The sequence below is a fragment of the Erythrolamprus reginae genome, chromosome Z, assembly GCF_031021105.1.
Source record: "Erythrolamprus reginae isolate rEryReg1 chromosome Z, rEryReg1.hap1, whole genome shotgun sequence".
NCBI lineage: Eukaryota > Metazoa > Chordata > Lepidosauria > Squamata > Dipsadidae > Erythrolamprus > Erythrolamprus reginae.
Genome location: NC_091963.1, coordinates 103,000,350 through 103,012,605, shown reverse-complemented (window position 1 = coordinate 103,012,605; position 12,256 = coordinate 103,000,350). Strand labels below are relative to the sequence as shown.

The 12,256-nt window shown below is 43.1% G+C and overlaps 1 protein-coding gene across 4 annotated transcripts in view; it reads left to right on the top strand.

Annotated features, from left to right (window-relative positions):
- The window catches only part of KANSL1 (KAT8 regulatory NSL complex subunit 1), a 195,926-nt gene that overhangs the window by 134,022 nt on the left and 49,648 nt on the right, over positions 1-12,256 (top strand). For all 4 annotated transcript variants that reach the window (XM_070729030.1, XM_070729033.1, XM_070729029.1 and 1 more), the window contains one exon: positions 3,023-3,127. In XM_070729030.1, coding sequence (XP_070585131.1) covers positions 3,023-3,127 — 105 coding nt within the window. The remainder of the gene's footprint in view (positions 1-3,022; positions 3,128-12,256) is intronic.

The window sequence follows — 12,256 nt, the reverse complement described above, 5'->3', positions numbered from 1 at the left end:
AGTTAGCAGCACGCTAACGAAAGCTAAGTGATTTTATTAAAGTTTCTATGTTCCGGTGATCGAGATGGCTGCTGCCTCATCATTCATATATATATATATGTAGATTGTATATTCATATATATATATATGTAGATTGTTCTGAGTTCGGGTTTTGCCCTGTGTAGTCTTTGTGTTGTTTTAAATGGAATGTTTGCAACTGACATTTCTTCCTAGTATGTAGTGTGGGGGTGGAGATTTGCTTTGAATGTAGCAAATAGATTGGGTGACCACGTTTCAGTGATCTGATTGGTTGGTGTAATCATAGTTATTAGAAGGAATGATATGGAGATTTTTTTGAGGTGTTTTGTTTAAGGCTGATTTCCAAATATAAAATTCTAAAATCATAATTATTAGAAGGATTGACATGCTGATTATTATGAAGTGTTTATTTTGTTTAAGGCTGGTTTCCAAATCTCTGGCAGGCGGGAGGTATCATCTCTTTTATTTAGACAAAGGGGTCTTCTCTCAATTTCGATAGCTTCTAGAGAAATTCTTCTATATAAATTCTCTGTTTTGTGGAGTAATTTAGTTTTTTCAAAGTCAATTTCGTGCCCTGTTTTTTTAATGTGCTGGACAAGGGAGGAGGTCTTTTCTTGTTTTTTGACTGCATTCACATGTTCTGCTATGCGTTGGCTCACTCTTCGGTTAGTTTGTCCAATGTATGTGGCTGCACATGTTTTGCAAGGGATTTCATAGATTCCTTGGTATTCCAATTGGATTTTATCTTTGGGGCTCCTTAGGATATTAGATATTTTTTGGTTAGTGCAAAATGAGGTTTTGATGTTATGTTTGTGCAGAATTTTACTAATTTTATCCGTGGTGCCTTTGATGTAAGGAAGGATGGTGGTGCCATTGTCCTGTTCTTGATCTTGTTTTTTGGGGGGTGTCTCTTTATTGATTAGTTTTGTTATTGTTTTCTCTTTGAATCCATTAGAAATTAGTACATCTTTGAGTTTGTTCAATTCAGTTTTTAAGTGCTCATGGTCAGCTAAGCGTTTGGTTCTGGTGATGAGAGTTTTGGCCACTGAGGTGATTTGTGCGGGGTGGTGGTGTGAGTGTGCATTTAGATAACGGTTGGTATGGGTTTTCTTTTGGTAGATAGTATGTCCTGGGCTGCCATTGGGTTTTTTATAGACCAGTACATCTAGAAAGGGAAGTTGATCATTGATTTCTGTTTCCATAGTAAACTGTATTTTGGGGTGTAGGCTGTTGAGATGTGTGAGGAAATTGTCTAGTTTTTCTTTACCATGTGGCCAAATTACAAAGGTATCATATCTTTATTTTGGTTCATATTAAACAATTTTGGTTATTTTTCGCTTTGTCATCTTTAGAGTTGGATAGCCTTCTGAACCATTTCTCCCAGGCCTTGTAGAACTCTGAATCATTTTTGTTCTGAATTTCCATTGTTAATTTTGTTAGTTCGGCACATTCCATAATTTTAGTAATGATGGTTAGATTTGTCGGAATGCCTTCGTTTTTCCAATGTTGTGCATATGTTAGTCTGGCGGCCGTTAGTATTTGGATGGTGAGGTATCTGTCTTCTTTACTTAATTTCTGTCTAAAAATGCCCAGGAGAAATAGCTCTGGTTTAATTATAATCTTTATCAATATGACTTGGTCCATTATTCTTTTAATTTGTGTCCAAAATTTTTGGGCGTATGTACAGGTCCACCACATATGATAGTATGTTCCTTGATTTTTTTTACATTTCCAGCAGAGAGAAGATACGTTTGGGTACATTTTAGAAAGCCTAGCTGGTGGAAGGTGCCATCTGTATATAATTTTGTAGAGATTTTCTTTGTAGGAAACCGCGAGTGTCATTTTATAGTTGATTGTGTATATTTTTTCCCATTCCGTGAGTGTTATTATGTATCCAAAGTTTTGTATCCATGCAATCATTGACCTGTCATATTTTTCTTATCCCATTGACTTTGGCTTTTAACTATTAGCAGGTGTCAGCATTAAATACACTAGGCCAATTATGGCTAACCTTTTCCGGACCGAGTGTCCAAAGTGTGTGCGCATGCCTGAACCCTCAAAATGCAGTGCACATACGGCCCTGTGCCTGGCCCCCTGCATGCCCCATACGTACGCAGAGCAGAGACACAAAGACCCGCTGGCCAGCGGGAGTCATGCGTGCATGTGTGGCAGAGCTGATCTGGAGTGTAGGCTCACATGCCCACATAGAGGGCTCTGCAGGCCACCTCTGGCACGCATGCCATAGGTTCGCCATCACAACATTAGGCTGATACAGTTATGTATAGTTAAATGGGAGACTATCAGAATGCCTTAAGTTTGCCTGCTGTGGTTTCAGAGGACAAAAAAATATTCTTGAAGAAGGTAATGACAAACCACTTCTGTACAATATTGTGTGAAAGAAAACAATAGAGAGGAATCTATGTAAGGGAAACAAACTCAACTCTAAGGGATCATTTTAAATTTTTATTATTAATAGTAGAAATAGTATTATGTTCAGTGATTTCAGAGTCACCTAGCTTTTCATAAAATTAATAGCGCACTCCCACTTTTAAAAGTTTTTTACAGTTGGTGCTATGGATGGATTCATTTCTATATATGCACGTAATTTGCAGGGAATACATTGCCTATTACAACAAAAACTTTTAGTTTTCTAACATTTTCAATTCTGTTTCATAAGAATATATTATATTTTCCTTCACTTTCCTTTTCCAGTCCTCCAATGTACAGCTATAATTTTAGAGTGTGATTAATGCTAGAATGGATGTCTTCACTAATTTGAATTTTTCAGAACAGGAATTTTAAGGCATGCAGCAAAGTAAAGTTAAAGTTGCTAATTAGTAGAAAAGAAAACAGAGACAGAATCTTGCAGGAGAAAGGGGAGGATGATAGGTACAAAGAAACAAAATACAATGAATGAAATGTAATGGTATATTTTATTCTTGCCGTAGTCTGAAAGAGAATTGGCCTGACAAAGTGCAATCATCTTTTTCCATTTCCCTTGCAGGGACTGGTACAGCTTGGTGAGATGCCTCCTTGTGACCCTGTATTAAGTGATTCAACCCATAGTCTTAGGGTTGACCGCAAGATGGAACCTGGAATTGACAGACTGGTAGGTAATTTGGGGGGGGGGGGTATTCCTTGGAGTACTTCTCTTTTATTATCACCTCCTTTCCTGCTGATATTATATTGCTTTGTTCATTTATTTATTTCTTAGTTATGTGTGTACACACAGAAACCAGGAAATAAATAAAATTTAGCAATATAATCTATCTATTACAGATTTCATAGTTGTATTAAAAAAAGAAGTCCTGTTGTTTCTGGTTTTTTCCCCTTTTGACCCTATATTTTAAGAATTCCAGAAATCACCTACTTATCTAAATTGGCATTCTCAAAGACATGTTTCTAGGATAGCATATTACTGCAAGCTACCAAGTTGTACTTTATTAATACAGTAGTTGGGATGAAGTTTCAAAATTCCCGAGCACTGAAATAAAATACTTAATTGTTTTATTTTTAAAAAATATTATTATTATTATTATTATTATTATTATTATTATTATTATTATTTATTGGATTTGTATGCCGCCCCTCTCCGCAGACTCGCAAAAATACTGGTCTGTCAAAATATAGTGCCAACTTTTAATTTTTAAAAAAAAGAATCTAAACATTGTGAAACAAGAACTTGTGATGTGTTTTCAGACACAATTAATATAAGTGTGGAAGAATAGGGAATATGTCAAATCTAGAAGTAGGCAGAAACCTAGTAAATGATTGCGAAAGGGATGAGATTCAGTTGTTCACTCTATAATTCCTGGAGGAACATAGGTGAATAGCATTCCACATTTCAGATTCAAGGGCACCAGGTGCTTTTAATCAATCTGCGGACTGAAATATCAATATTTTTAGGTTCTGGCATCCAGGCTTTACTCATAGATGACTAGGAACTGGAGGCCTTTCTATTCATGAGTTAGTATCTCTCATGAATGCTTAGGCAGTTAATACAGTAGAAGTTATTCTTCGTGGATTTTTAAAGGAATGCCTATATTTGCTTTGCATACAAAAGGTCCCAGGTTCAGTCATGGTTACTTTGGTAGCAGACATTTACAGTACTTGAAAGCATGAATAGTAAATAAATATTAACATAGTGTCTGAGTAAAATAAGCAAGTAAGTGTCATATAAAGATAATCCACACTATCCTAATTGGTCTGATTCTGTAAAGCTTTACAATTGCTTGCCCAAAAATGAGTGCTCAGATGATATAATAATGTCTTGTCGGTTGCTTCTAATTTAGGCAGGTTTTATGATTGCAGTCTGGTAAAATTGTGTTCAGCAATTTCTTTCATAGGAAAGCAGAAAGCTACTTGTTTATTTGTTCTATTTGATCAGAATCAATTATAGGAACTGTCTTTCTAGGCTCTCAAATACCGTATTTTTCGCTCTATAAGACGCACCTGCTGATAAGACGCACCTAGATTTTAGAGGAGGAAAATAGAAAAAAAATATTTTGAGCCAAAAAGGGGAGAGGAAGAGAGGAAGGAGTGAAAGAAGGGAGTGAGGGAGGAAAGAAGGGAGGAAGGAAAAGGAAAGCAGGAAATGGAGGGAGGAAAGGAAGGAAGGAAGGAAAGAAAGAAAGGGGGAAGGGACAGGAACAGAGGAAGGAAGCAAGGAAACTTATGAAAGGGGAGAGTAAGAGAGGAAGGACTGAAGGGAGGGAGGGAGGGAAGAAGGTAGGAAGGAGAAAGAAAAGAAGAAATAGAGGAAGGGAAGGTAAAAGAGATAAAGAAAAAGAGCAAGAAAGAGAGAAAGAAAGAAAATGAAAGAGAAATAAAAATAGAGAGGGGGAATGAAAGAAATGGAAGGAGGGAAGGAAGGAGAGAAAGAAAGAGAAAGAAAGAAAGCAAGAGAAAGAAAAAGAATGAAAGAGCAAGAGAGCAAGAGAGAAAAAGAAAGAAAGAGAGAAAGAAAGAAAGAAAGGCAACTTCAAAGAAAGGCTCACTGAGCATCTCTCACTCTCTCTTTCTATCCCTCTTTCTTTCTCTTCCTTTCTCTCTCTCCTCTTCCTTTATCGCCTCTCTCTCCCTCCCTCTCTCTTTCTCTCCCCCCTCTCTCCTCCTTTCCCTCTCTCTTTCTCCCTCTCCCTCTCTTGCTATCTCTCCCCCCTCTCCCTCTCTTTCTCTCCCCCCTCTCCCCCCTTTCCCTCTCTCTTTCTCCCTCTCTTTCTCTCTCTCCCCCTCTCTCTTTCTCTCTCTCTCCCCCTCTTTCTCTCTCTTCTTCTCACTTTCTCTCTCTTGTTTTCTTTCTGTCTCTTTTGCTTTCTCTCTCTCTCACTCTTTCTCTCTTTTTTCTTTCTCACGCTCTTTCTTTCTCTTGTTCTCTCTCTCTTGCTATCTCTTTCTCTCCCCCCCTTTCTCTCACTCTCTCTTTCTCACTTTCTCTCTATCTTGCTGTCTGTTGCTCTCACTCACTCTCGTTCTCCGGTGACGCGCGCACGCCCTGCCCGCCTCACCTTTGCCGAGAGCCCTTTCGTCCCGGGCTCCCAGCAAGGGGGTTGCAGGAGAGGCGGGGCCGGCGAAGGTGATATTCAATGTCGGGGGCGCTCGGGCGGTTGCGCGCGCTCCCTATCTCCCTGCTAGCCCACTCGGAAATAAGAAAAGCCGGCAAAGGCTTTTCTTATTTTGAATACTGTATTCCGAGTGGGCTAGCAGGGAGATAGGGAGCGCGCGCAACCGCCCGTGCGCCCCTGACATTGAAGACCTCCGCTGAGAGGCATTTCCTCTCGGCGTCAAGGAGACACAGCGGCGGGCGGAGAGAGGGAAGGGGGGGCAGCGGCGTCCCTCCTGGCCTTGGCGGGCCGCCCGACCCTCCCCACCTCCTGCAAACGCGACGGGCGGCGGGGGGAGAGCCAGGAGCCGGTTCTGGCAGGCGCGGGGCTTGGCTGGCTGGCTGGCGGGGGGAGCGCCGCTGGTGGTGCGGAGGGAGACCCTCCTCCGGGAGGGAGGGGGCCAGGCAGCAGCTAGCCAGCCAGCCGGCGGGATGGCGCTTCCGAGTTCGCAGCCTCCCCCCCCCCTGCCTGCATCTTCGCTCCATAAGACGGGGCTGATTTTTCTTTCTACTTTGGGAGGAAAAAAACTGCGTCTTATGGAGCGAAAAATACGGTAAGTTTCCTTAGTCTTACCTGGGTATGTCCCTTGGATGTGTATAAAACCTGCTCTTAAGACCTTTTGTTTAAAACAGATTGGGCTTCTTAATCAAACACTGCTAATTTTTATTTTTTAATTCTTCAAGATTGAGAGGGAAGACATAAAATTAAAGTTTCTAACCTAAAGATTAAAGATCATGTTAATTGCCATTTGAAGTATAAATACTACAGATACTATGTACACACAGGAAATGCTATAAACTTGTATTTGGTGGGAGAGCTGGATATAATCTATATCTGAAAGATGCATAGGGTATACATACTTTATGAATCATATAGTAGATGTCTATATTTAAAATGTTTTGAGACATCAATTTTGATATTCCAGAGTATAAAGGGAAAGACTTGTCCGCAGTTCGTGAAAACTGCTCAGATGGCAGTACAGCTTTGTTTAAAATTATGTTTCTGTCCATCCCTATTACTTTTAATTATGTGTCTTTCCCTTTGGACACATAATTTGATTTTCCACTGGCACTATTGCTGTAAAAAATAAAGCTTTCCCAAGGAATTCAAAATTTTGCTTTTTCTCCTTCCTTGCCTTTGCAAGGCATCTAAATAGTATTGGCCCTGCATAACATTGTACTGTGTGGAAAATAATGGGAAATTCATTCATAGAAAATAAATTGGTGGATAGTATATAGTTGCTTTTCTGCTCCTCGGAAAAAGTTTTTTTCTCATCTTAGAGTGGTCTGGATTTGTTCTTGTTAAAATTTTCAAGCTATCAGTTGCTTGAAATGCCCTCCATTGATATATATTTTTGTCCTGTTATTCATGTTTTGCTCTTCATTCATAAATGGGCAATATTGGCTTATCAGGTTGCAATATTTAGTTCATATAATAAAGCAAACTGTAATTGTGCTTGTGATAAATGTATTCATCTAATATGACTGCTCTTTTTCTTGGTCCAGTTAAATTCTCTCTTTTAAAAAATGCTTTAGAGGGAGGGCTAAAAGTCTTTTTAAAAAACCCTTTTCCCTTAGTATATTCATTTTGAGTTTTAAAATGTTTTTATCACATCCATGTAATACTAGCTCAAAGTTAAAGCTACAATGTTATGAATCATAAATGCGTAAATTAGTGCTGTATGTAGCCTTTCTAATATGTTTGACAGTTTTATTGGGCCCTTCTCAAACATTCTTCACAGATATAAGAACTAGAAACTTGATTTTAAGATTAATTATGTAAGACTAAACTTTCAGTGGTGTAAGTTTAAACATAGAACAGTAACAAAATTGAGTGGCTGTGGGTTTTGCCTCCCAAGACAATTCTATCTCTCCGTCCATTACTCGGGGGGAGGGGGCTTTCAACTTGGGCATCCTCCTCGAACCATAGCTGAGCTTAGAACACCATCTTTTGACTGTGGTGTGGGGGCAGTGGTGGGCTGTAGCCAGGACACTGTGGAACACTGGCAAAAATCTCCATTGGCACGCGCCGTCCACACGAGATTCAGCTTCTACACATGTGCAGAAGCCGAATCTCACCGCCCAAGCCAGCAGCAACAGCACCCACCACTAGGTGAGGCCAGAGAGCGCAGCGCTCGTTCTGCAGGCATGGGGTACCTCTTCCACTGCTGGGATTGACCAGCGGCCGTGGGGCTGAGTCCTGCGAGGCACGGTGGCAGTCAGTCCCGTCTGGGAGTCGCCAGCCAGCAGGAAGAAATCCCCGGAAGTGCCCCAGCCATGGCCCATGCACCCGTGGCGGCTGCCCCTCTCTGGACTTAGGTCTCGCTTTCCTGCGGCCCTCCTGCTGCTTGTGCCTGGCCGAGGGTGGGCCGGGCTCCAGCAGCGCCTCCCCAGTCTCCTCCCCAGACTCCTGCAGCTCCTTGACGGGCGGGCTGCTTCATCGGCCACCTCTCCAAGTTGTTCCGCCAGGGAGGGGAGGGGAGGACTGCGGTGAGCTAAGAAACCCAGGCACTGAGTGTGCGTGCATGCAGGCGTGCAAAGAAAGCGAGGTGGAGGAGGGAGGGGGGAAAGAGCTCCAGAAACCCTAGAGGAAGTCAGCACTGCAAGCCTTGCTTAGGCAAAGGCCCAAGGAAGGGGAGGAGTGAATTCCCCTCTTTTCTTCCTCCTAGCGCTCTCTCCTCCGCCCCCTCCCAGCCTCCTGCTTCCTCCTGCAAGAAAGTTCCCCGAATTGAGAGAGCGTGCCAACCTTCAAAGGAGGACAAAAGCTTCCGTGGGTGGCGTCGCTTTGCTTCGTTTATAAACATACTCTAACACACAACGCCCTATCCTTCCCCTGCTTTACCTGGAAATTGGCTCCGCTGCGCCGACTGTGCCAGGATGTGCGCTCCCCAAGGGATTGTAGAAAGCCTCCGGTCCTCGCCCCTCCCGGCCCCTTTGCAGTTCTCAGGTGCGGAGCGACGCCACCCGCAGAAGCTTCTGTCCTCCTTTGAAGGTTGCATTTAATATGATGCACTAATATGATGCATGCTTGGTTCCTGGGTTTCTTAGCTCATGGCAGTCTTGCCCTCCCCTCCCTTGCCAAGCAGGTACGAATCTGCGCATGTGCAAGAAATTAAAGGGTGCGTGTATGCCCCCCCAAAAAACCTGTTCCCATAGGGCCACAAATGTCTGCCCTTTACTGCGTGGGGGACATTGCACAGGTTCACCTGATGCACTAGTTGTGGCCTTATTTGGACATAGAATATCTCCTCACAGTCGTTCATGCCCTTAACACCTCGAGGATTGATTACTGCAATGCTCTCTACATGGGGCTACCTTTGAAGAACGTTCGGAGACTACAGTTAGTCCAAAACGTAGCTGCGAGAGCTATCATGGGCTTACCAAAGTCTGTCCATGTATCTGCAACACTCTGCTAGCTGCATTGGCTATCAATCGGTCTCCGAACGCAATTCAAAGTGCTGGTCGTTACCTGTAAAGCCTTACATGGCCTAGGACCAGATTACTTACAAGACTATCTTCAGCCTCACATATCCCAAGTCCCACAGAGTCGGCCTTCTCCAGGTCCTGTCAGCCAAGCAATACTGTCTGGGAGGCCCTAGGGGAAGGGCCTTCTCTGTGGCAGCTCTGATCCTCTGGAACTAACTCCCCCAGGAAATTCACACTTCCCCCACTCCTGGTCTTCCGGAAGGCTTTAAAAACTCACTTTTGCCAGCAGGCTTGGAGCTGTTGAGCTCTAACATCTTGCTCCAGCTGTCAGTATGATTGTGATATGAACGAGTGGGGCTGTATGATTTTATAACTTGGGTTTTTAGATCAATTTCACAATTGATCTTAGAATTGTTTTTGTACTGTTCTTTATATGTTGTGAACCGCCCTGAGTCTTCGGAGAAGGGCAGCATATAAGTCCAATCAATCAATAGTAAAAGAATATAGAGCCTCTGCATCAAATTGAGTAGATTACGTGTTTCTTGGACTATAAGATGCATATTTTTACCCACCAAAAGAGGTTGAAAACTTGGGTGCATTTTTATACACTGAATGTAGCTCCACCCAGCCACCCCCGAAGAGTAATTTACCTCCCTGCAGTTGCCAGCAAGCACAGAGAAATAGCTGCAGGGAGAGGTAAAGACTGAAACTGGCTGTTTGTTTTTTGCTGCAAGGAAGTAAATCAGTAACTATAAATGCCTATAGACTGTTTAAATTATTAGACCTTTTTAAAAAGACTGTTTTATTATTATTCTAGGCAACAAAACATCATTAACATCATCATTATTAACAAAATGAAGAAACTTTTTAAAATAAATGTTTGATCTGAAGAGGCCCAGTGCTATTGTATCTTCAATTAAATAGCAGAGAATACTTTCTGAAAGCCACATCAACTTTGAAGATCTGTAAAAGAATAATTTAAAATGTCCTGTTTTAGTATGAAGTATTAGTATTAAGATAAGGCAACTGAGTTAAACCCTGACTAAGCCATGTTTCTATTTAAATAATTGGGAGGAGTAAGTTTGTTTACACTCAAGAAAACTTTCTAGGATTAATATACTGCCATAATGTACATTTCTCCAATTCTCCATACTTGGGAGAGAGGGGCAGTAGTCATGTGGGTAATACTCCGTGTCCTATCCAGTCAGGACCGAGCCTGCATTCTTTTTTAAAACCGCCGGATCCGCTCCTTCCTTAGATTTTGCTTGGTCCTTCGCTTTGCAGGATATGTGGTGGCTCCTCTCTTTCGTGGCCTTCAATCCTTCCCTCTACACTCCCTCTTCAACATAAATCACTCCATTTTTCAATAGGATTCACCTGCAACAATACAAAATGCTAAGTACAGCAATTTCTCCTCCATCACTTTCCTTCCACTCATCCTCCCCACTCACCCCTCTCCCATCCAGGCCGCCTGCCTTAAAGGGGAAATTCAACAAGCTTGAATGGCTACTTAAGGTGGGCAGGGGAATTGTAAATGAAAAACAGTAGTTAAGACTCAGCGAGGTCTCCTTTATTGCAGCCGAAATTAGCAGGCCGGCTTCTTCTCACCGCTATGATCACTTTCAGTTTTGGGGTTTTGTTTTTTTTTGCAAACCCCCAGTTCTCTCCGTTTTTGCGATTCGGACTTCCAGGAACATTTCACGTTCTGACAATTGGGCATATTTTAATTTCCAGAACTGTTACTTATAGTTTTGGCGTTATTCTGTGGTCCCAACGCCTGTAAATTTGGTGCGAATTTGCCACGCCCACATGGGGCTGCCTTGGGGAAAAATTTGTTCCTTTGGCTCTTCCCTTTATACTGTAACTCCAATGGCATCCAGAAACTCCAAGAAAAATCCAACTGGGGGCAAAGGCACCAAGAAATATAACAGCCCCTCGGAGGATACTATTAACCCAGCCATCTTCTCAGCCTTCCACCTCTCCAGCTCAATCTCCAAATCCCACCAGAGCTGAAAATAGGAGAGACAGAACACTACAAAAGATCCATGATACGCCTGCCAAACATTTGAAGGTCCAAGCTCAAGTTCATGCCAGCTCACCCCCTCCAACAGAGGCCCATGAGGTCCTCCCTTCTAGTGAGAGCAATTCGGCTCTGGATGATCCAAACCTGAACAGGCCTCAACCTGACTTATGGGGCACAGGCAATGAGTCTTCTCAAGCCCAACAGGACCCTCTCCCAGATCGAGGCATTGCCCAGGACGTCAGGGTGGAGTTCCCTGCCCCTCAACCTCTTCGTACTCTTTCCCCTGAATTTCAAACTATACTGCTTTATCTCAGGCCATTGATTCCAGAATCCTGGCTCTCAATGCGCCCTCTACCTCTTCTGTCCATCCTCCTAGGTCGTCCAGACCTCTTCCTACCCGCAGATGAAGAGTGGACCCATCCCCTATGGATGTCTCCTCATCAGATGAGGATGAGGAGGACCAGGAGGAATCTACGGAGGATCCCTTTCAGGGCCTCTCGGAGGATGGAGATCTTCCAGCCAAACCACCAGCCTCTACGGCGATCTTCCCTCTGCACCTGTTCAAATCCCTACTTTACAAGGCCTGTGTGGTCACAGGCCTCTACTGTCAAGATTAGCTGTCTACCACGTCAAACACCACTGAACAGGAAACCTGTCCCTTCTTCTTGGAAGAGCAACAGGACACTGATGTGATCCCAATGCCCAAAGTCTTCAAAGTGGTCTTCCCCCACGGTGGGACCAAACCCTTCCACCAGAGACAAGAGATTTTACAAGGTGGCTCCCTCCCATCTACTGTTCTTCCCTAAGGTAGATGAGCCAGTCAAATGCTTCACTGTTGCAGCCATGCCTGGCGAGACAGAAGAGGTCATGAAAGCTGAAGACAGGCACCTGGAACAGATGCTAAAGAAGAGTCACTGCTGACTCGTGGGCCATCAAATCCTCTGCCTCCGTCTCCTTTTTCACCAGGGCCATGTTGCTATGGCTTCAGCAAATCCAGCACCACATTCCCCCAGATTACCAATAGGATTTGAATAAATTCTTTGCAGCAGCCCAATACGTGGCAGATGCCACACTCCAAGCATCCAAGTTTTCAGCCCAATTCATCGCTGCTATCAGCGTTGCCAGAAGACTCTACTGGCTCAAGCCATGGCAAGTGGGAGTCCACCAGAAATTACAACTAGCAATAG